Genomic DNA, 24,069 nt, shown 5'->3' on the forward strand with positions numbered 1-24,069 from the left:
CGATGTTCTCCGAATTTCCTTGGAACTCGTGCAAATCCCAGCCATTAAGGCCGAGCACACGCCCTTGCCTGCGTAATGACGGTCATTAAATGCGCCTAATGGGGTGATGCCACGTGGCCGGGCGGCCGTCATCGCCTGCTCGAGCTGTCAGACTCGATGTGACCCCTAGCACTTTGAATTCAACGGGCAGATGCATTCCTCGGATCCCGTGCCCTGGATCGGGCGATCCCTGCATCCCGAGCCCAACCTTTATAAGGTCGCTTCCTCCTCTTCCGTCGCTTCCGTTCTATCACGCGCCGTGCTTTTGAAGGTTCCCTCTTCGTTCTCCGGCGAACTTATTCTCGACATTCCGGCCCTTCGCTCTCTTCTCTAGTCATCCTCTTTTCTGTAAGAAATCTTTGCTCACTCCCTTTTTGTTTTCTCCCTATCCTTAGGATCAAGGCTTGCTGATCATCGACCCTAGATACTGGGCCTCCGTCTATCTTCGTGACGCTATCCCGTCTGGGGGGCTTATAGTCGCCGGTCCGACTCTGGAGTTTAACGTCGCCGCTCGACGGTCTTCAAGCCGGGGGGTTTATAGTCGCCAGTCTGACTCTAGAGTTTAACGTCGCCGCTCGACGGGCTTCAGGCCGGGGGGTTTATAGTCGTCGGTCCGACTCTAGAGTTTAACATCGTCGCTCGACGGTTTTCCAGCCGGGGGGTTTATAGTCGCCGGTCCGACTCTACAATTTAACGTCGCCGCTCAACGGTCTTCAAACCGGGGGGTTTTATAGTTGCCGGTTCGACTCTAGAGTTTAACGTCACCGCTCGACGATCTTCAAGCGGGGGGGTTTATAGTCGCTGGTCCGACTCTAGAGTTTAACGTCGCCACTCGACGGTCTTCAAGCCGGGGGGTTTATAGTCGCCGGTCCGACTCTAGAGTTTAACGTCGCTGCTCGACGGTCTTCAAGTCGGGGGATTTATAGTCGCCGGTTTGACGCTAGAGTTTAACATCGTCGCTCGACGGTCTTCAAGCCGGGGGGTTTATAGTCGCCAATTCGACTCTAGAGTTTAACGTCGCCGCCCGACAGTCTTCAAGCCGGGGGATTTATAGTTGCCGGTTCGACTCTAGAGTTTAACGTTGCCGCTCGACGGTCTTCATGTCGTTTTGCCGTTCAGCAACAAATGCTCATATCCTTTGTCTTTTTTAATTTTTACTTCTGCAGCCAAGGGATGCAGACGAGCGAGGCATACATGAAATAAATTACACTGGCGCACCTTTTATCCCGCTCGGTACGGCTAGGGGTGCTTTGCGCTCCATGGTCGATATAGCCGCCGCCTGTCCTCATCCTCCAGGTAGTATGCACCTGATCAGAGCTTCTCGACGACTCTGAAGGGCTCCACCCAAGGAGCTGCCATCTTGCTCACATCACCGACCGACTTCACCTTCTTCCATACAAGATCACCGACCTGGAATGCTCTGGGAATTACACGCATGTTGTAATTCTGCTTCATTCTCTGCCTGTACGCCATCAGCCGGACGGCTGCTTTAGCTCTTGCTTCGTCCACCAGGTCCAACTCCAGCTGCCTTCGCTCGACATTATCCCTATCGTAGCTTTGAATCCGATCGGACTCCACTTCGACCTCAACTGGGATGACCGCCTCGCCTCCGTACACCAAGTGGAACATTGTCACCCCCGTTCCCTCTTTTGGGGTTGTGCGAATGGCCCATAGTACGCCGGACAGCTCGTCCACCCAGCTTCATCCCATGTGATCGAGCCGAACCCGAAGCATTCGCAGGATCTCCCGATTAGCTACTTCGGCTTGACCATTGCTCTGGGGATACGCCACAAAAGTGAAGTGTTGTTCGATGCTGTATCCCTTGCACCATTCTCCGAGCTCTTGACCAACGAATTGTCGCCCGTTATCCGAAATGAGCTGACGAGGAATGTCGAACCGACATATTATATTCTGCCAGATGAATTTCTTGACCATTTGCTCGGTTATCTTGGCCAGTGGTTCGGCCTCAACCCACTTGGAGAAATAGTCGACCGCCACCAGTAAAAATCTCCACTGACCGGTCGCCATGGGGAAAGGCCCTACGATATCCATGCCCCATTGGTCGAACGGGCAGGATACTGTGGACGCCTTCATTTCCTTCGTAGGCCTATGGAAGAAGTTGTGGTACCTCTTGTTGGTTAGTCTTAGGAAAACGTACCGGTTCCACTGTACAAAATTTTTTTGTACAAGTGTCGAACCTTTCCTTAAATAACCTATTGTGTTCTTTAGAAATTAAATTAGGAATCGCAAACGGAACTTAACATCATTGATTCCAAATTTAACTTATCTGTTCTTAATGGTTTAGATTTGAATCGCAAGCGGAACTTAACACTATTGATTCAAATCCACCTATGTTATTAATTTCATTAAATATTAATTTCCAAAATTGACTTCCAGGACTGCATGACGAGACACATGGCCTTCTTGGATATGAGAGCAACCACCACCGCCTAGACAAAGCCTTTTAAGGAAAACTAATATTTAATTTCCTTAAATAACTCTAGGTTAACAAAAAAGAACAATCGAATCACAAATTCGAAAAACAAAACAAAAGAAACACATCTTCGAAACAAATCCGAAAAACTAGAATCTAATGGCTCTTGTGTTTGGAATTCATACAAAAGAAATACAACTAGTATGATGCGGAAATTAATTACTAATTATACCTTCCTTTGTATGCAACGACCTCTTGATCTTCTACCGTATTCCTCTTCTTATCCCGGATGTTGTGTGGGCAACGATCTACCGAGATGAGAATCCACCTAAGCCACCTTCTTCTCCAAGCATGATTCGACCACCACAAATATATCATGAATGGATGTGGTTCGGTCACCACCACCAAGCTCCAAGGGATACTTTCTTTCTCTCCTTCTCCATGCTAAAATCCGGTCATCTTCAAGCTCCATGAGATTACAAGGTCCGGCCAATGAAGAAGAAAGAAAAGGAAGAAGGAAAAATAATAGGGCCAACCACCACCAAGGAAGAAAAGAGAGGAAGAAAAATAATAGAGTCGTTAGCCATGAAGGCACCTCTACCCCCTCTTTTATAATCCTTGGTTTTGGCAAATAAGGAAATTTTAATAAAAACTTCCTTAATTCCTTTACCATGAAAAGGAAAATTTAATTAATTAAAATTAAAAACTTTTTCTTAAATTACATGGCCGGCCACCTACATAATTCTCAACAAGGAAAGTTTTAATAAAAAATTAAAACTTTCTAATTTGTTTCCGAAAATTTTAAAATAAAAATTTCTCTAACAATTTATCCCTTCATGATGGTTTGTAAAAAGGAAATTTAAAAATTTTCTTTTAAATATGTGGATGATTTACAAAAAGAAAAATTATGACAAAAATTAAAACTTCCTTTTAAAATATCTCTCCATAAAAAGGAATATTTTAATTAAAATTCTTCTCCTCTTAATTTCATGTGATCACCTTGGAAATTGACAATATTCTCACGTTACTTAATTGGTAAGCAAAAACGTGAAAAACTTCTCACGTTGACTTGGTTGGCAAACAAAAATGTGAGTTGCTTAAACAAAACTTCTCACATTGACTTGGTTGGCAAACAAAATCGTGAGTTGCTATTCTTGTTTAAGCAATCGACATTTCACAGCAAGCAATTGCTGTTTATGTTGATCACAATAACATGAGGCATCCTTGGATACGCCAATAACATGAACTTGAAGATAGGCTTGAGTGGATACAAGAATTTTATATAGAGATTACAATAGGGACCGAGAGGAGAAATTAGTTTTGGTCTTCCGATAAAATTAAGCTTCCCGTGTTCACCTCGAACACCCAACTTAATTTCATCAATAATAATTCATACCACTAAAGAATTATTATTGAACTACTGCACCAATCCCAAATTACGTTTTGGGCTCCTTCTTATTATGGGTGTGTTTGTCTCCCTGTGTTTAAGATATCGAATGTCCATTAATTCAAATGAGTTACTGACAACTCACTTAATTAATATCTAGTTCCAAGAGTAGTACCACTTAACCTTATCGTCATGTCGGACTAAGTCCACCTGCAGGGTTTAACATGACAATCTTTATGAGCTCCTCTTGGGGACATTATCAACCTAGATTACTAGGACACAATTTCCTTCTATAATCAACAAGTCACACTATAAGTAACATCATTTCCCAACTTATCAGACATTTTGATTTATCGAACTAAATCTCACCCTTTGATAAGTCAAAGAAATAAATATTAAATATATGTGCTTGTTATTATATTAGGATTAAGAGCACACACTTCCATAATAACTAAGATCTAGTTCTTTTATTAAATCAGTATAAAAAGAACTTACCTTAAATAGTCCTGTTTAATACACTTAAAGTGTACTAGTGTAATTTATTAGTCAAGATAAACTAATGCCTAATTATACTACGACTATTCCAATGGTTTGTTCCTTTCCATCTTAGTCGTGAGCTACTGTTTATAATTTATAAAGAACCGATAACACAATCTTCTGTGTGTGACACCACACACTATGTTATCTACAATATAAATTAATTGAACATCTATATTTGATATATATAAATGTAGACACTTGACCAATGTGATTCTTATAAATGTTTATACAAAAGCTAGGCTTTTAGTATACACTCCAACACCTCTGACAAGAAAGGCAAGTAGCGACGGTCCGAGCAGCGTCTTCCTGTAGAGTTGGCCAGAAGTATCTGGCCAGCAGGATCTTCCTAGCCAAAGACCGACCGCCCAGATGACCTCCGCAAGATCCTTGGTGTACCTCTTGGAGAATGTACTCTGCGTCCTCCGAGCTGACGCACTTTAGCAGCGGCCGGGAGAACGTCTTCTTGTAAAGTTGATCCCCGATGAACGTGAACCGGCCGGCTCTCCTCCTCAATAGCTGGGCTTCCTCCCGATCGGACGACGTGACTTCCGATCGTAAAAATTCTATTATGGATGTCCTCCAATCGCTCGAGAATGTGAGACCTTCCATCCGGTCGACGTGCGCCACCAGGGACACTTGCTCAATTGGCTGCTGGATGACGACCGGTGATATCAAACTGGCGAGCTTGGCTAGCTCATCCGCACACTGGTTCTCGGCTCGGGGGATCTTCTGTATGACAACTTCGACAAAGTTGGTCTTGAGCCTTTCAAAGGGCTCCGCGTAGAGCCTGAGCCTCGCGTTGTTTATCTCGAATGACCCTGAGAACTGCTGAGCAGCCAACTGGGAGTCTGAAAATAGCTTCACCCGGCTGGCTCCCACGTGCCGTGCGGCCTGCAGGCCGACTATGAGGGCCTCATACTCTGCTTCATTATTGGTTGCTCGGTAGTCTAGCCGGACGGACAGGTGCATCCGCTCTTCTTGAGGGGAAAGTATCAGGATACCAATTCCGCTTCCGAGCCGAGTGGACGATCCGTCCACAAATACTTTCCACATAGCTTCGGGCTCAGGATTTTACACCTCGGTCACGAAATCTGCCAAAGACTGCGCCTTAATCGCCGAGCGGGATTGATACTGAATGTCGAATTCACTTAGCTCTGTTGTCCACTTGATGAGTCGCCCGGACGCTTCTGGATTCAGGAGCACCCTTCCCAGCGAGCTGTTCGTCCTCACGATGATTGTATGCGCCAAAAAATAAGGGCACAATCTCCGCGCTGCAAGGATCAAGGCAAAAGCCAATTTCTCGAGACCAGTGTAGCGAGATTCAGCATCCTTTAGAATGTGGCTTAAGAAGTACACAGGCTGCTCTTCGCTGTTTGGCCTCACTAATGCCGAGCCCACAGCATGCTCGGTCGAAGACAAGTAAATACTGAGTGACTCTCCTACAGCCGGTTTGGCCAGCACGGGCAAAGAATTGAGATAAGTCTTCAGCTCCTCGAACGCCCGATCGCATTCCTCGTCCCATTGAAACTTGGTAGCTTTGCGCAGAATCTTGAAGAAAGGGAGGCTTCGGTCGGCCGTTCGGGAGATGAATCGTGATAGCGCCGTTATCCGACCGGTGAGGCGTTGTACTTCTCGAAGATTTCGGGGAGGAGACATATCTTGCAATGCTTTCACCTTGCTGGGATTCGCCTCTATGCCCCGCTCGGTCACAATATAGCCCAAGAAACGCCCGCCCTTTGCTTTGAACAAGCACTTCTGGGGGTTCAGCTTGACCCCGTATCTCCTCAGTGTTTGGAAAGTTTTTTCCAAATCCGCATAAAGGTCCGCCGCTCTGAAGGATTTGCTAAGTATATCATCTACGTATACTTCCAAGTTGCGCCCGATTTGCTCCCGGAATACCTTGTCCATCAGCCGCTGGTAGGTAGCTCCTGCTTTCTTCAGCCCGAACGACATTATATTGTAACAGTAAGTGTCGTCTGCAGTGACAAAACTTACCTTCTCCTAGTCTCCTCGGGCGAGCGGCACTTGATGGTAGCCCTGATAAGCATCCAACATGCATATCAGCTTGCACCCGGTTGTGGAGTCTACTAGTTGATCGATCCGGGGCAGAGGGTAGAAATCCTACGGGCAGACCTTGTTCAGATCCTGGAAGTCAATGTAGACTCTCCATTTGTTGCCTGGCTTGGAGACCAGCACCACGTTTGCGAGCTAGCTTGGGAACTGCACCTCCCTTATGTGGCCGGCCTCCAAGAGCTTCTCCACCTCCTCTCGGATGATGATATTCTGTTCAGCACTGAAGTCCCTCTTCCTTTGCTTTACCGGCCGAGCATCCGGTTGGACGTGAAGCTCGTGCTGCGCTATGCTCGGCGAGACTCATGGCAACTCGTGGGTCGACCAAGCGAAAACGTCGCAATTTTTCTGGAGGCATCTAACCAGCTTCTCTTTCTGGCTTGCTTCCAGGTCGGATGCTATGAAAGTCGTGGCCTCCGGTCGGGCAGGGTGGATCTGTACCTCCTCCTTTTCTTCATAAACTAGAGAAGATGGCTTTTCGGTTATCGCGTTTACCTCGACTCATGGCACTTTCCGAGCGGATTTAGCCTCGGCTCGGACCATCTCTACGTAGCATCGCCGAGCGGCAATCTGATCTCCTTGGACCTCCCCCACTTGGTCTTCCACCGGGAACTTGATCTTCTGGTAGAAGGTGGAGACGATCGCTCGGAACTCATTGAGAGCCGGTCGCCCCAGGATAACATTGTACGCGGAGGGAGCGTCGACCACGATAAAATTGGCGGTCCGCGTTCTTCTGAGTGGCTCCTCCCCCACCGAGATAGCCAGCCGGACCTGTCCGACCGGCAAAACTTCATTACCGGTGAACCCGTAGAGGGGGGGTTGTCATCGGCAGCAACTCGGCTCGGTCGATTTGTAATTGGTCGAAAGCCTTCCGGAAGATTATGTTGACCGAGCTGCCTGTATCAATAAAGATGCGGTGAATAGTATAGTTAGCTATTACCGCTCGGATGATGAGGGTGTCATCGTGCGGGACTTCAACTCCTTCGAGGTCCCTAGGCCCAAAGCTGATCTCGGGCTCGTTTGCCTGTTCCTGGCTACAACCAACCGCATGGATCGTTAGCTGCCTGGCGTGCGCCTTCCTTGCCCTGTTGGAGTCACCTCCGGTCGGCCCTCCGGCGATGATGTTGATTTCACCCCTCGACGCATTGCCTCTATTCTCCTCCTCCCGAGCGGATGGTTGGGGTCGTTCATGCGATGCCCGAGGAATGGCCCTGTGCTGCTGGTTATGTTGCCGCTCGGGAGATCTCCTTTCTGTACGCTTGGCGGGACTTTGGTGTTGACGTCGTCGATTCGGCGAAGGTGATCGACGGTGATAGCTCCTTGGTGTAGTATGGGTGATTGGGGGGAGGCTTCGACAGTCGCGGGTGTTGTGAGTTGCTGACTGATGGAGTGAACAGAACATGAGAGTCCATATCTTCCCCCTGGGCTTAGGTCGATCGGCCGCTACTTGTTGAACGGCATGTGGCCTTGCTTGCTGATGAGGCCGGGCGACTTCTGCGCGGGGTCCTCGTGGTTGATAATTGGAAGGCGGCTTCCGTTTGGCTTGAGCTGGGGGCTCGGGTGGTGCTTCCTTTTTCCTCACCATCTGAGCTTCCTCCACGTTGATGTACTCGTTGGCCTTGTTCAACATGTGGTCGTAGCTGCGAGGTGGCTTTCTGATGAGCGAACGGAAGAAATCCCCGTCCACAAGCCCCTGTGTAAACGCGTTCATCATAGTTTCCGAGGTGACCGTCGGGATGTCCATGACCACCTGGTTGAAACGTTGGATGTAAGCTCGGAGCGACTCTCTCGATCCTTGCTTGATGGCGAATAGACTGATGCTGGTTTTCTGATAGCGTTTGCTGCTTGCGAAGTGGTGGAGAAAGGCCGTGCGAAACTCTTTGAAGCTTGTTATTGATCCGTCTGGCAGCCTCCGGAACCACCGTTGCGCCGACCCAGAAAGGGTGGTGAAGAACAATCGACACGCTTCTCAATGCGTGCACGCTTCCCTAAACATACCTCAGTAGGGTTGTGTCAGGAAAGCATGTCTGACGCCATTCTGCAATCGTCCGAGCATCTCTCTGACGTGACAGTGGAAACTTCCACCGTACGATATTGTGTTCGCTTCGGCCGTCGACCGTGCTGTTTGTCGGCGGCAGGTGTTTCGAGGATGATGTTACCAGCTGTCCCTTTTGTCCTTTTGTGCCACTTGCCTGTTCTTGGGCCGAGCAGAACAGCCGCTCGGCGCTCATGGCCTCCAGGGGTGCTCCGGTGCCGGGCGGGGCAGCCCTACTCCTGTGCTCGGATGGGATTGCGCCTTATTGTCCTGTGGCTCGGCCGAGCGGCATGTCCGTTCGGCCCAGAGACTCTTTTACCTTGAGCATCGGAAACCCGACCTCTGGTCGGGCTGTCTTTCGTCCGGCCTGGGAGACCGATGGCCGGCTGTTTGGTCGGCCGGATGCTTGGTTGGCCCACCAGTCTGCTCGGCGTGACTCCTGTCCGCTCGGCCCGACCTTGGAATTGACCCTCTTAGCCATGTCATTGACCTCCCGTCAACGAGGATCCCTCGTCCTTACCACCGGATCACTCTCTTTTAGAGTTGATCAAAATTCAAAACTGTATCTTCTTATAATAATTTTAATGAAAAATGCTATACTTTTGAGATACACTTCTAAGCGGGGCAAATAATTTTGACCAATATTACATCACTTTTCATTTTATTTTATTTTTAATCCAAGTGGATTAATCTGGAAGATAATTGATCTGGCATAATAATTTTTTTTTTATCTATAATAAATTAGAAATTACACATGTAAGTTTATACAAACCGACAACATTTTTAGAATTATTATTCCATCTAAAAATCTTTATCGTATGTCGCAGCTATAATTCAACACTTAAATATTTAATTAACAATTTGAAGAAGTTAACCGTTCTATCGTTACCTCGAGAGTCAATGTTATTCGACTTTAAATTTTGGTTAAAGCTACTTTAACATGGTGCAATACCACTAGTAAAAGTGGCTTGAAAGTAAACATAAATGAGTATTTTGAATATTGAATTACTAGTGTGACGTTATTTCGATAATTGTTTAAAGAGAATGGTAATTTTTATGAAAATTCGGAAGGTAATTAGTCTGGTCCTACGAAATTTTTTTATCGATCATTAGAATAAATTAAAAAATATTTGTGAAGATCCATCCAAATAGTTAACATTCTTAGAATTATCATCCTATTAGAAAAAAAAAATTCTATAATACATCACAGTTAAAATTTGACCTGATATGTGATTAATTATTTAAAGGATTATTTGACCTGATATCTGATTAATTATTTAAAGGATTATTTGGGAGTAACATTAAACATAAGAACACACTTTTGCTTTTTTTTTAAAAAAAATTAAAAATTTAAAAAATAAAAGAGTGACCGCCCTTGTTTTTTTTTAAAAAAATAATCCTCGACAATTCAAAATTATTGTCATAGTTTTAGTTAAAATGACTTAATATTTAAAACTGCACTATTTCAATATTAATTAAAACCAATTAAAATTATAATTAAATTTTTTCAATAACTTATTATTTATTTCAATGTGAGACTTGGAGTTATAAACTTCTCTATCCAACCTTGGGAAGATTATTATTTTTCAAAAACAGGATAGGTAGCATCGGAATCCAAGAGCGAGTGGATTTTGAATATGGCAAGAAGTTATTGAGACACAGACAACAACCATAATAAAAGCTTTTATTCGGATGAAGTTAGATTATATATATTAAATCATCTATTATATCTTTATTTATATTTAAATAAATTTTATTATTTTTATAAATATTTTTTTTAAAAATAAGGTTAAATCTAGAGAACATCCAAACAAGTTGAGAAGTGAATCAATAACAAAAACCTTAGAGATAATACTCAAGTTTACCATTTTTCAATGTAATGTAGTAGTGACCGAGATTTTATTATTATAAAATGGTATTTGAAACCTTGGATGTTAGATGTTGAATCAGTCGATTCAATCCGTTCCATCTAGGGGTGAGTATTCGGTTAATTCGATCAATAAATTAATTGAATTAATCGAAAATCGATTTAGTGTGGGCTAATCGAATCAAATCAAAATTATACTAAAACTGAATTAACCAAATTAGTTATTTCAATTAACACCGAATTAATTAAATTTATTTAAAATAATAATAAAAATAATTTATATAAAATTAATATTAAATTAACCGAATTAACCGAATGCTCACCCTTATCGGTTCAAAAATATTCATTTAAAAAATATTAATCAGGGATGTCATTTTAAAAAGAATCATTTTTTACAATATAGATAGTTAAGAACACCTTTTATTTTTCTATAAAAAATATTAAAAGAGCTGCCCATATTATTTTTAAAAAATAATTCTTAACAATTAATTATTATGATAGTAAAGTAATAACTTTATTGTTCACTAAAGCTCCCCATCCCTAATACTAATTTAATATTGATTAAAATTATTTGTAGTTAAAATTATGAAAATATTAATTAAAATCAAAATTATAATAAATTTATATGGCTCACCAGTTAAAACTAAATGGGTAAATGATTCATTTCAATGTGATTAATTTCCATTACTAGTTATATAAATCCCTATCAACAAAAAGTAAACTTTGTGTTCACCATTATTTTTCAAAAAAAAATAATAATAATAATTAAAATGAAATATTTGATTTAATTGATAATAAAACTTTTAACAAGCACATTATGAAAAATCTATATTACTCGATAATAATTGTTTTAAAAACACAATTCATCCTTCTTGTTGTTATACATGATACATTTGGATTCAAAAGTTCCATCTCTCAACAAGAACATAAAGAACAATTTCAAAAGCTTCGAGTAATCGAGTTACAAGGAAAACAAACCCAAGTCCTCATTTGTCCATCGACAACCATTCCAGTTGCAGTTCCATCTCGCCGCACTCAACATTTTGTAGCTTCAGGTGCACCTCTTGCTTGATCTTTCCATCGACAACGTTGACAAAGCTGTCCTCGATGAGGGCATTGTCGTTCATTTTCAACCACTTCCCGACCTGCATCTTCCCCTGAACATCCACATGCCCGTAGGCCAATGCCGCAGTGATCATAGCCTGCAAGTCAATCTCAGCTTCGCCCATTATATCGTCAGCGGAGATGTAGTCGTGATCGTACACTTGCTGTTAAAAGAGAGAAATAAATATCATTTTTAGAGAAATAGAAATGTTCCATCATGAATCAAAGCTTCGATCAAGTCTAGAGAACATCATCTATGTGGCAAAAGATGATTCACTCATCAAATCTAAAGAACATCTAGACTAGTTGAGATGTGATTAGATAGCAAAAACCTTAGAGGCATACTAAGTTTATCATTTCTTAAGTTCGAAGTGTGGTGAAGCAAGTTTGAGTGTAGTAATTACTGAAACCTTACTTTAGAAGAGTATTTAAAACCTTGGAGATTAAATGCTGAAGCAATAACAAGATAGGTTGCCATATCCTTATGATAATTCGAAATCCCAAGAATGACTAGATGTTGAATAGGGCATGATATGGTGTATCATGGAGGGTCCCATGAATAATTGGAACGTTAATAGTCAAGTTAATATGACATTCAAAAGTCAAAAGTCAAAAGAAAAGGGGGCAATTATGGGTGGGAGGTGCCTTTGGGACTTGGTCCCCCACGTTGCATAACAAATCCACTTGGCCAGCTTAGGCATCGGTTAGGTCCTTAGGACTTAGTCCCTCACTACTCTTGGGCACCATTCCCAGTTTACTTTCGGTCGACTTCTTAGCTGGATGGCTTCCTAGGGCTTAGTCCCTCACTTCTCCTGGGCACAGCTCCCAGTCTACTCCCGGTCGGTTTCTTAGTCGGTCAGGTCCCTAGGGCTTCGTCCCTCAGTTCTCTTGGGCATATCTCTCAGTCTACTCCCGGTTTGCTTCTTAGCCAGTCGAGCCCCAGGGCTTAGTACCTTACTTCTCCTGGGCACAACTCCCAGTCTTCTCTTAGTTGGTTTCTTAGCCGGTTGGATCCCCAGGGTTCAATCTCCACTTCTCTTGGGCATAGCTCCCAGTCTACCCCGGTCGGCACAAGCGTTCCTGGGTCTATTATCAGGAGACAACATCGTCAAGGAATTACAACTACTTGTCAGAGAATAACAACTATTCGTCAGGGAATATTCTAATGCGCTGCCATATGCATGAAGTGGAACCTTCCTCTACCCAATGAGAGTCTGCCGTACATTCTCTATTACTCGACATACCCTGACACCCGACATTTTCTGATACCTCATAATTGCGGAGGTTATGAGGAGCAATAAAAAAATGGAAGTTCTCTTCGTTGGCCAGATATGCGTACATACACGCATCTACTACAATACTACTGATCATCTTACTTCTGCACTTCTCGCTTTGTGCTGCTCCTGACTTGAACGTTGAAATGCTTGCGCTAGAGACCTTTTCCCTGGTTCTCGCCCTAACGCTCCTATGTGATTTAATGCGGTCCCATAGGCCCTAGATCTAGGTCCAACATCCTTACCCTCATCACCAACTCTCACCATTCGACTTAGTTTCCAGACGGGATCAAATTTACCGTCGTCTGTGGGAATCTTCTTCACCTGATCCAGAACGTAAAGATGGAGGAGACTGGCAAAATCAACGTCACCATGACCCCTTTAGAATATGAGATATTCAATGTTGCCAAGATGCTAGTGACATCGGAAAAGTGAACCGTCGATTCTCATCCACACCGAACACCCACGACCTTGGTAGACGAGCTCCCCGCCTCAGAGGGAAGATCCAAAAGGAAGTAGCTGTACGATTTCCCCCGGGCACTTTTTCAAGCACCGGGAGAAGGATTGCAAGCTTCTCCGGCCGAGAATTCACCCTTGAGAGATCCGAAGAAGGGGAAGGCTTAGATCATTCGGGAGACGCCCGAACAACCCAGCATGTCATTCTCTTAGGAAGTGTTGGACGAGAAGCTCCCCAGGGGTTTTAAACCCCCATCTATTGTAGAATACAAAGGCAATAATGATCCAGAGGATCACTTCCGTAAATTCCAAAATGCTGCTCTATTGCATCAGTATACCGATGCAATAAAGTGTCGAGTGTTCCTGACCACTGTTTCCGACTTGGCACAAAGATGGTTCGACATACTGCCAGTCAGATCTATCACCTGCTTCAAAGAGTTCAAAAATGTCTTCCTGCATCATTTTACCAGTAGCAGGAGATACTAGAAAACTAATCATAGTCTATTCACTCTCAAACAAGAAGTCACGGAGTCCTTGAGGGCATATATCTAGCGTTTCAACCAGGTGGCGCTGGATGTCTCATCCACCACTTCCGAGATATTAATAAGTGTCTTCTCTCAAAGTCTATTAGAGGGGGATTTCTTTTGAGCCCTCATCCGGAAGCCTACAAGAAACTTCGATGATTTGCTGAGAAAATCAGCCAAATACATTAATATAGAGGAAGTTCAGGCCACTCGGAAGAAAGAAACAAAGGCCCCCTCTCCAATCGGTCCGGCGTAGTGGAGGCCACCACCGCCTCTTGTCCAGCCTAAAAACCCTCGACTGAATTTCCCCTAGCTCGAGAAGCAAAACTCGTGCAACAGGTCGAGGCTGTTCAGACCCCTGTTAAAAAACTTGCTCCGTGGGAAGTTTGGTACTGTACTTACCACCTGTCCCATATCCACAACACAAGAGATTGTTTCCAGTTCGCTCAGGACTTCCACCGAGCGGTTGTGCAAGGCCTACCCCCGCCCTAAATTGTGTCTCAACTCCTGATGCAATAGACCAACAATCCTAATGCCTCTGGTCGTATGGCCAACCCGCCTCTAGGGAGGGAAAATTAGGATGGATAAACAAGTGACCTAGGAAAAGAGCCAATGGAGACCCGAGAAGAAGAGAACTGGGGAAATGCCGCAATATGAGACATTAACATGATTTCAGGAGGCCCTACTGACAGGGATTCTACCAGAGCCAAAAAGGCTCACGAACATCGATTGGAGATCCACGCAATTAGCTATAGTCGGGAATAAAGGGCAGACCCCCAAATCAGCTTTAGGCCTCAAGACTTGGAGGGGGTGGAGCACCCTCATGATGACGTGTTCATCATTAAGACGGTCATCACTAATAGTCGAGTGGCTAGAGTTTTCATTGATACCAGAAGCTTTGTCAACGTGATGTTCAAAAGTGCGTTTGATAATATGCAGCCCGACGCGAGTGAGCTCCAACCTGTGGCCACCATCTTGTACGGATTCATAGGGAATGAGGTGTGACCAATTGGCCAGATCAAGCTGGTCATTTCCCTACTAATGAGGACTAGGAGGAGTGTCTTCATAGTGGTGGATTCTCCCTCCTCGTACAATATCATCTTGGAGAGACTCGTCCTTTATGAATTCAGGGTCGCCGTCTCTACTTTCCACCAAAAAATAAAATTCCTGGTGGAAAGCCAGGTCGGGGAAGTAAGAGGAGAGCAGTTGATTGCACGACTATGTTATGTGGATATAGTAAGAACTGAGATGTGTAAGTCCTAGAAAATCTAGGATGGATGAGTACATGCCATCCAAGGGAAGCCTCTACTTTTCGCTGAGGAGCCAGGCCAACAGGAGTAGGTGTAATTGTACTCCAACCGACCAGAAAGCATTACAAAGATAGCGATTGACCTGCCGCTAAAAACTATGAAGTGTTAGGTAGAGTGTTTAGTACGAAATCGGGATGTCTCTCTGCCTGGTCCCCTAAGGAGCTAACAGGGGTAGCCCTAGTGGTGGCAGAACACAAGCTCCATCTTATGCCTGATTCCTGAACAGTCAAGTAAAGGAAAAGAGATTTTTCGATCGACCAGAATAAAATTATCCGAACAGAGTAGGGATGACAATTATCCTCACGGGTTTGGAGCCCCGCGGGGAAAACCCAAAACGGGGACGGGGATCCCTGATTTATTCAGGGATGGAGACAAGTTCGGGGATTTTTTTTCTGGGATGGAGGCGAGTATGGGGATATTTTCCACATCCCCTAACCCATCCCGAATAATAATAATAATAATAATAATAATAATAATAATAATAATAATAATAATAATAATAATAATAATAATAATAATAATAATAATAATAATAATAATGGGATGGAATTCGGGGACGGGGATAAGAATGACAAACTCATCCCCGCCCCGTCCCATTGTCATCCCTAGAGAAGAGGTGGATCAGCTCTTCAAAGCAGGACACATCAGGGAGGTACAGTTTCCTTTGTGACTCTTCAACGTTGTCTTGGTATTTAAACCTAATAACAGGCAACGAGTTTGCATTGACTTCCGCAACCTTAATAAAGCCAGCCCCAAAGACTGTTATCCGCCCTCGCGAATCGACTAGATGGTTGATTCTACTTCAGGGTGCGAGCTGATTTGTATGCTGGATGCCTATCAGGGATACCATCAAATCCTTCTCATCCTGGAGGACCAACTAGGAGAAGCTCAGTTTCATCACCGTGGATGGTACTTTCTATTACACAGTTATGTCGTTTGGGTTAAGAAATGCAGGAGCCACATATCAACGGATGATGGACAAGATCTTCCAGAAGCAGAATGGGAGGAACATCGAAGTCTACGTCGATGACATCCTCATTAAGTCCACTCAAGCAGTAGATCTTATTGCGGACATGGAAGAGACTTGTGGCACCCTATGACAGGAAGCTGAATCCCCTAAAATGTTTATTTAGAGCTAAAGGAGGGAAGTTTCTGGGATATCTGATTACTGAGCGGGGGATTGAGGCTAACCGGGAAAATGTACAAGCATTCTGGGACATGCAAGCTCCACGAAATCTCAGGGAGGCTCAAATGCTGGTAGGGCGGATCATGACACTCTCAAGATTCATATCCCGATCAACTGATCAAGCTCTCCCATTCTTTAGAGTACTCCACCAAGCGACTAAGTTCTAGTGGGACGAGGAGTGCAATAAGGCCTTTGAAGAACTGAAGCATCACTTGGAGGCCTTGCCTTCTCTTTTTAAACCTATTGTGAGAGAGCTACTCTGGTTATACTTGTCGGCTACCCAAGAGGTCGTGGGAGCAGTCTTGGTCAAAGAACACGAGTATATACAAAGGCCAATGTACTTTTCAGTTATTTATTAAAAGAAGCCGAATCCCGCTACACTGTGCTCGAGAGTTGCTTATGGGCTAGTCTTTATTGTTTGCCTCTTGTGGTCTTATTTTCTAGCGCACTCAGTAATAGTGCTCACTAATATCTCGTTGGGAAGAGTACTCATCAACCCCGAAGCAGACAGCCAACTCATTAAATGGACTACTGAATTAAGCGAATATGATATACAATATCAGTCTCGGACGACCATCAAGGCCCAGTCCTTGGCGGATTTCTCAACTGAAGTTCATTAACCCAAGTCCTTGGAGTAATTTCCTGGACGAGAGTATAACCCTGAGCGGGTAGACGAGTCGAAGATGGCCGCTTATGGGAGGATTGCACCGAGAGTGTAACTCAGCACCTTTTGCGTTGAAGTCATAGGGGCCGCTCGGAATCCGCAGTGGAAATTTCCTTAGGAAGGGTGAGGGGCTCGACATCCCCACTTCCTCGCTGGCCGCCACATCACCACCCACTTGATGACAAGAGTCCTCTCTGGAAGAGCCGGTCGACTGATTCTCTCGATCATCCAACATGGCCCGCCCTTGTCGTTTTATTACATCTTTTTTCAGATGTATGGAACTGAGAGCGTAGAACCTAGAACTGAGAGCATAGAACCTAAACATGATGTCCTCTACGTAAAATAGAAAGGACCTCAGCCAATGAGGATATAAGCGCTAAGTTACATGGGCTTTTACTGAAGGGAGAAGGAAGTGCTATGCGGAAGAGACTTAGCCCAAATGCGTGGAGAAAACTTTCTCGTAGCAATGAGGGAATGAGGAACTGTACGCCTGCTAGCTTCTCTGAAGAAGCAACACATGCAGGCTCATATTGGCGCTCTCCTAACTCAGAAGAAGATGGGAGATCCGATCGTCACTTGGTCAGCCAAAGGATGGAGTCAGGAACTTGGATGAAAGAGAAATAAGATTTCCATCCATTATTAGAGGAGAGCATGTTCTTAAAAAATACAACCATAGGGCGAGATTGAACCATAAAGACTCAGGCTCTAATTTCTCAAGGTAATAGAAGTGATGGAAGGTAAGGGGAGACAAGGGAGTATCAGTATAAGCAACACACGATTACCATTCCGCGCATATCACATAAGACATTGGGAACAAACTAAGAAAGGAGTATGGAAATACTAGCTTAATTAGGAGAAGAATGGGGGAATGTGAAAGTGCAAACTAACGTAAAGTTGATCCTCGAAGAAAATAATAAAGCTGGGAGGAGGGCGATAAGGGAGGTATTGAGGACCAGGAATGCAGATATGAAAGGTTTTGGGAATATCTTGGTTTAGCCTAGCCGACTTGAGGTCACAATTATCGAAATCAGAGTGGAAGGTAGCATACTAGGGGCGAAGGTTTCTTGAGCCATTGGAGAGCAAGAGAAAGAGGAGTCGAGGTCAAGAAGGCACACTTACTCGGGAAGTCACAGAAAGAGGATCACAGATAGTGAGAAACGTCAAAGCCGAGAGTTGAATACGATGGAACAATGGTAAAATATTTCCCACAACACTAGGGGTTTTAACAAAGACCTAGAAAGTGCTTAGAAGCCTAAGCCATCCGACTAGAACAACCCTATTGATGGCAACTGTCATATTTGGGGGAAATGAATCGCTGTTCAAAATTCATATGGAAAGGTGTGCATCAGTTGTCACATCAGAATAAAGTTGGTGGGATACAGTGAGTGCCCATAAAACGACATTTATGATGGACGGGATAATCATATCAATGCCTTACCTTGCATTTAAAATGGCTGACAGTCGTTTCTTCGAAAAAGACAATGTTGTTGGTAGCACCGAGGAAAGGCTGGGGGATTTGATGCCCGGTCAAATGGTGAGGCTACAGTAAGACTCGAGTCTAATCAGTAGGACAAAAGTCTCCTTCAACTAGACTTGGGGAGACTTGTGATATGGTGTATAATGGAGTCCCGGGAATATTAGGAGGTCAATAGTCAAGCTGATGTGGAGTCAAAAGTCAAGAAGAGGGGGCAGTCACGAGCGACTTCTTAGCCGATTGAGTCCCCAGGGCTTAGTACCTCACTTCTCCTTGGCACAACTCCCAGTCTACTCCCAGTCGGCTTCTTAGCATGTTGAACCCCAAGGCTCAGGCCCCACTTCTCCTGGGCATAACTCCCAGTCTTCTCTCAGTCGGTTTCTTAGCCGGTCGGATCCCAAGGCTTAGTCTCCACTTCTCCTGAGCATAGTTCACAATCTATCCCTAGTCAGCCCAAGCGTCGGTCGATCTATTATCAGGAGACAACATCATCAGGAATCGTAACTACTTGTCAGAGAATAATGACTATTTGTCAGGGAATATTCTAATGCTTTGTCATATGCATAAAGTGGAACCTTTTTCTACCTAATGGGAGTCCGTCGTACATCCTCTATTACCCGACATACCCTAACACTCGACATTATCTGATGTCTCATAATTACGAAGGTTACGAGGAGCAGTATAAAAAGAGATGTCCTCTCTGTTGGCCAGATACGCGTACATACACGCATCTACTACAGTATTACTATTCATCTTCCTTCTGCACTTCTTTCTTTGTGTTGCTCTTGACTTACGTGTCGGAGTGTCTGTGCTAGGGATCTCTTTCCTGATTCTTGCCCTAATACTCCCGTGTGATCTCTTTGCGTGTGCGCAAGCTCGTGGATACCATCGATGACCCTCACCCACTCCATCAGAAAGTGAAAAGCCTGTAATGCTCCCGCATGCCCTAGATTCAGGTCCTCTTTTCGTCAACATCCTTACCCTCATCACCGGCTCTTGCCATCTGACTCAGCTTCTGGACGAGATCAAGGCATGAAGTTACTAGACACAAATGACGATGACAACGAAGCTTTTATCCCAGTGGAGTTGGCTATATGAATTCTCTTATGTTATTGGGCTCGATCACCTACTATATCCTTATCTATATTTGAATGAATTTTATCTTTTTTTTATCATTGCTAACTAAGTCGGGTGTGATTTCCGTCTTTTCCTTTAATGCAAAGACAGACGTGGAAAAAGTATAACACGTAGAATAAGATACACAAAAAAATTACGATTACTAAAAAATAAACAAAAACTAACCAACTTAAGAGTGCCGAAATGTTGTGGGATCGAAAACTTGAGCTCTTCGTTCCATACTGGATTCAAGTCGCTGTTCTTTACTGTGGTCTGGGCTTTCTGGTACACTCCATGAACATTAGAATGAGAATCAGAAGTAGCTTAATTCACACACAATTTTGCGAAAAAATAGGCAATCACTTCATGTTTAGTAACTCACCTGTTGCCCGAGCATTAAGATAACATACGGGTCACTAGTCAACATATCTCTAATGGCCAAATTTGTGCCTCGAACTACTGTGACCTTCAAATTTCCAATGAATTCGCCTGCCTCCACCTGCGAGCATTCCAAAATACTGATTATTAATGTACCATAGAACTAGCTATCATTTGTCTAAGAACAGACAAGAAAAGTGCATAGTTGTACAAAATCAGATAATGATAGCATGATGACTTACATTCTTATTTGAATTTTTGGAACCAAAGCTAGAAGAACTTTTTGAAGAGTCGACAGATTGGAAAGAACTCTTTGACGACACAATACGTAAGCTCGGTGTTAAAAATTCTTGCAGAACATATTTGGACCTATTGACGAAGAAACGAAAAAGGTTTCCCATAAGATGTCAGTGTATGGATGTTGCATCGTAAATCTCTCAAACATGGTCTACCTAATAAATTTGGTCCTGTCCTCATTGCTTGCATCTGGTTTCGGTTTTAAATAGTCTCGAGGAAGAAAAGCTTCATAAATTGAGTTGGCGTAGGAGTTTCCACCGACTTCAAGCACTGATTCCATGTCGCTTTCAGACCATTCGTCTAGTGTCAAGGAGAGCACCTGAATGGCAAGAATTGAAAAGGAAAATTTATCAAAATAATTCACTTTTATGAGATTGACACAGACTAGCTAACATGACAAAAAAAACAAGACTGCGCTTGACTAACTATTCTATCACTAACTAAATAACAATTGTAAAATCCCAATAGCCTAATGATCAACAGGAGAATCATATTGACAGCATCATAGACATTAAAAATTAGTTTGAATTAACCAATTGTTTTTCTTTTAAGAATAAAAAGAAGAGAAAAACCATTATTGTTATGACAGAAAGATTTGCAAGACCTAGGAACACATTGATGATTGAAGTCAGAAAAAATGGCACACTAAAAGGAGGACGAAGCTTCAAATAGAAATGGATGAAAAAAGGGAGTTGATCGTAATCTAAGTGCATATGACAAAAGTTTTGGTAGTTGTAATGTGGTTACTATCAGAAGGCAACAGGAGTATGTGAACTGGAAAGTAGGAGAGAAGAGAGGATGAAACATGAATTTCGATACTTAATTATCATTGCTCAAGTAAAGTCCATGTATATATAGACACAGAATTCCTTCGACTGACAGTTGTTTGGTCTAGTGGTAAGCGAGCTAAGCCTTTGGTCAAAGATCAAGAGTTCAAATCTGTATATAGTACTATTGGGAACGGTTGCACGTATGGTTATGCAACATAAGGCGTCTTCTATCCCATTCACTAATCAGATACGAAAGAGCACAGTGGAAAATGTGGGTACTCTGTCAAAACAAACAAATTCTAGGATGTAAAAGAGATGCTTCAAGAACTGAGCAACTACAATCCTACAACAATTTGTGAGGACGATAGAGCCAATTCAACTCAGCAACTAAGCACCTAAGCCAATACCTTCGAAGTATTTGCCCCAAGGCTCCGATGAATGTCGCTGCATTTCAGGCATAGAAAAACTCCAATGTTAGCAGACCTGTGACAACAAGTGAGTTTTATATCAGAAAACAGAAAACTAAAACTTTAAAGCAAGCCAGCAACAAAACATGATCTCATGGATTTGAAATAGAAAAGTTAAAGTGAATGTCATCCATGATCTTCTAGAACAGAACTAACAATCTTGACATTACGGCACATTTGTGCAAATGAATCATTCTGTCATAATTTTGGGTTAGAGGAACATTGCATGATCACTTTAATATCTAAAAATTTAGTCTAAATGATGATACTAGACAGTTTTCGTAATCCCTAAATGCATAAAGATAAACTAAGTTTTTGTTGTAAATTTTCTACTGAGAAGAATTCTGCATAATTGCTTAATATGTAATATTTTGTCTTAACAACAATGCTAGGCCTACAAGTTTACTAGCATCACATGCAGAATACGAGGCCTAACCTCTAGAGAAATGAAGCAATTTTTTTTTTTTTTTAAAAAAAAGTGAAAACAACAACAATAAACCCTTTATTCATTAATAGGGGTCAGCTATATGGATTCTCTTATACTATTAGGCTCCATTCCTTACTAAATCTTCATGGATATTTAAATGAACTTTATCATGTTTTGCCGTTGTTAACTAAGTTTACTTTATATGGACCCTCTTTCTCTATTAATGTGTGTATTTGTCATGATCTCACTTTAAAAAAAAAACAAATGAAAACAAAAATATATTCTTGTGATAAGTAATATTTAGTATATTTAGAACAACGTAAACTCACATAAGCAACAAGAGGACCATTTTACACTTACACCCATTTTGGATCTGAACCACTACAATCTGCGCAAATTCGATTATCGGATTTCATACTAAGATCCCGCAGTTTCTTCCAGTTACCTGTTTACATAAATAAAAAACAACAATTAGCTAAGACACTAATATCTGCCATATAAATGATGTTGGTAGCTTGCAATTGACATGTAGCATAATGTGTCAAGGTTGAAGCATATCATAGATAAACACTTCATCTATAGTATGTGTTCGGTGCATGCATAGACGAAAATAATCAAACTAAGTGGTGTTTTATGTCCCTTATCAGACAATTCCATTAGTTTGGCAACAGGCATGGGAAAACTAATGAATACAATTAGAAATTTTTCTATATCTAGATACAGAAATTGTAAAAATAAAAAAGAATATATTTGATAAATTATATTAAAAAGTAATTATGTTTACCAGTGAGTCCTTAGCACAAGAGATTGCTGAGTTTTTTTTTTTTTTTTTGCCTTGCTCCTATTAATTAATAGACACAACTAAAAAAAATCAAGCAATCACCCATCTCAGGCTCCAAATGGAAGGAGATTAAAACCTTATGAAGTAATTAATGATTTCTATATAAACTTGAACTGACCCGGGGCTTCATGAAACTCTAAATTAAGAATAGAACATGAAACATGATCATGAAATTAAGGAATCCAAAATTCTCAAGTAATGATAATTTATCTAATCCATGCTCAAGGTGCCATCCAGAAAAATGAATCCACAAATGTCTTCCTCAGTGTGGAAATTGATTACCTATTAGAAGATGAAGCCAAACAAGAGTACAGATATAATGCTTAGAATAAATTTCCCATGCAAGAACACTGAATTCAGATTTTTCAGACAACTAAATGATAAGCCAGCATCTATATAAACAAAGATACAAACTGTAACAAGTATGAGCAGACGGGTCTTTGAGTGTGTACCTGAGGCTGGCTTGTCAAGCTTGTGCCGGTCACTCATTTATTCAATTATCCACAAACAACTACCCTTTTTCACAAATGAAAGAGAGGGAAATATCAACAAAACTTGAGCAACTATAAGTCAAGCTTTTTGCAATACACATGATTTCAAGTAATAAATCAAGAAAAGTGCATTTACTTCCAATTGTTGTCACTTCATTGCACAGGATCATTGTGGAATGAAGTTGCATCCATTTTTTGGTAAGTATAAGGGATAGGCAAAGGATTCATGTTGTGGATTTCTAAATTTTGACCGGGAAAAGCTAAACAGATAGAAAAAAAAAATAGTCATAAATGAAACAAAAAGGAGAATCCCTTTATCCAAAGAGATGAACAACAATAGCAAACATCCGGTATTGCATGATATCCATAACCAACTCCGGCATGTGTTTTCGTTCGCCAAAAGAGATCAAATCCAGAAAACACGGTTTCTTATCAACCTAAACGATTGAAATCCAGATTAAAAACATCCAAGAAGCAAACTTGGAGCGATCGAAGCGAATATCCCAGGAGAATAAAGCTAGACTACGGATTAGATCTTCAAGGAATCAAACAACTAAATGCACGCATCGAAAAATTCCCTAGAAACCCCAGCGATGAGTCGAAAGAGCAATCTAAACATCATCATAATGCTAATCGGTAAATGTACCCGAAAATCTAGCAGCTATCGGAGTGAAATCTTCCGGAATCGAGATGGAACGAATGCGATCAGCGGTCATCTCCATTTCCAGAGGTGAAATTGAACAAGATGGGTAGTTTTACGTTCCACTCCCCCAAAGTATACAAATTATTTTACTACGATCAATCAAATGTGCGCGGACGCAACAAATTTTTGAAGGGTAAATTGCTATTTTTTAAATTTTAAGGTGAAATTTGAAGTTAGCAAAATTTAGCGGGAAGAGTATAGGTCATCTAGCAGGG

General features: G+C 42.4%; 1 protein-coding gene across 1 annotated transcript; it reads right to left on the bottom strand.

Annotated features, from left to right (window-relative positions):
* Nucleotides 1-11,211: 11,211 nt before the first annotated feature.
* LOC122024717 (ADP-ribosylation factor GTPase-activating protein AGD12-like) lies at nt 11,212-23,898 on the bottom strand. Its single transcript, XM_042583390.1, has 9 exons — nt 23,798-23,898; nt 23,113-23,176; nt 22,180-22,264; nt 21,333-21,408; nt 20,311-20,474; nt 20,101-20,227; nt 19,863-19,979; nt 19,667-19,762; nt 11,212-11,640 (listed from the first exon to the last, which is right to left on the bottom strand). The coding sequence occupies exons 2-9, from the start codon at nt 23,147-23,149 to the stop codon at nt 11,359-11,361; spliced, it is 984 nt and encodes a 327-aa protein (XP_042439324.1). The 5' UTR covers nt 23,150-23,176; nt 23,798-23,898; the 3' UTR covers nt 11,212-11,358.
* Between the last annotated feature and the right edge of the window lie 171 nt (nt 23,899-24,069).

The sequence above is a fragment of the Zingiber officinale genome, chromosome 9B (assembly GCF_018446385.1).
Source record: "Zingiber officinale cultivar Zhangliang chromosome 9B, Zo_v1.1, whole genome shotgun sequence".
Lineage (NCBI taxonomy): Eukaryota > Viridiplantae > Streptophyta > Magnoliopsida > Zingiberales > Zingiberaceae > Zingiber > Zingiber officinale.

Coding starts and splice junctions, on each gene's coding strand:
- LOC122024717 (XM_042583390.1), bottom strand. CDS start 23,149: ATGAGTGACCGGCACAAGCTTGACAAGCCAGCCTCAG. Junction 21,409..22,179: donor GGTTCAGATCCAAAATGGGT/GTAAGTGTAAAA, acceptor TTGTTGTCACAG/GTCTGCTAACATTGGAGTTT. Junction 19,980..20,100: donor CCAAAAATTCAAATAAGAAT/GTAAGTCATCAT, acceptor GAATGCTCGCAG/GTGGAGGCAGGCGAATTCAT.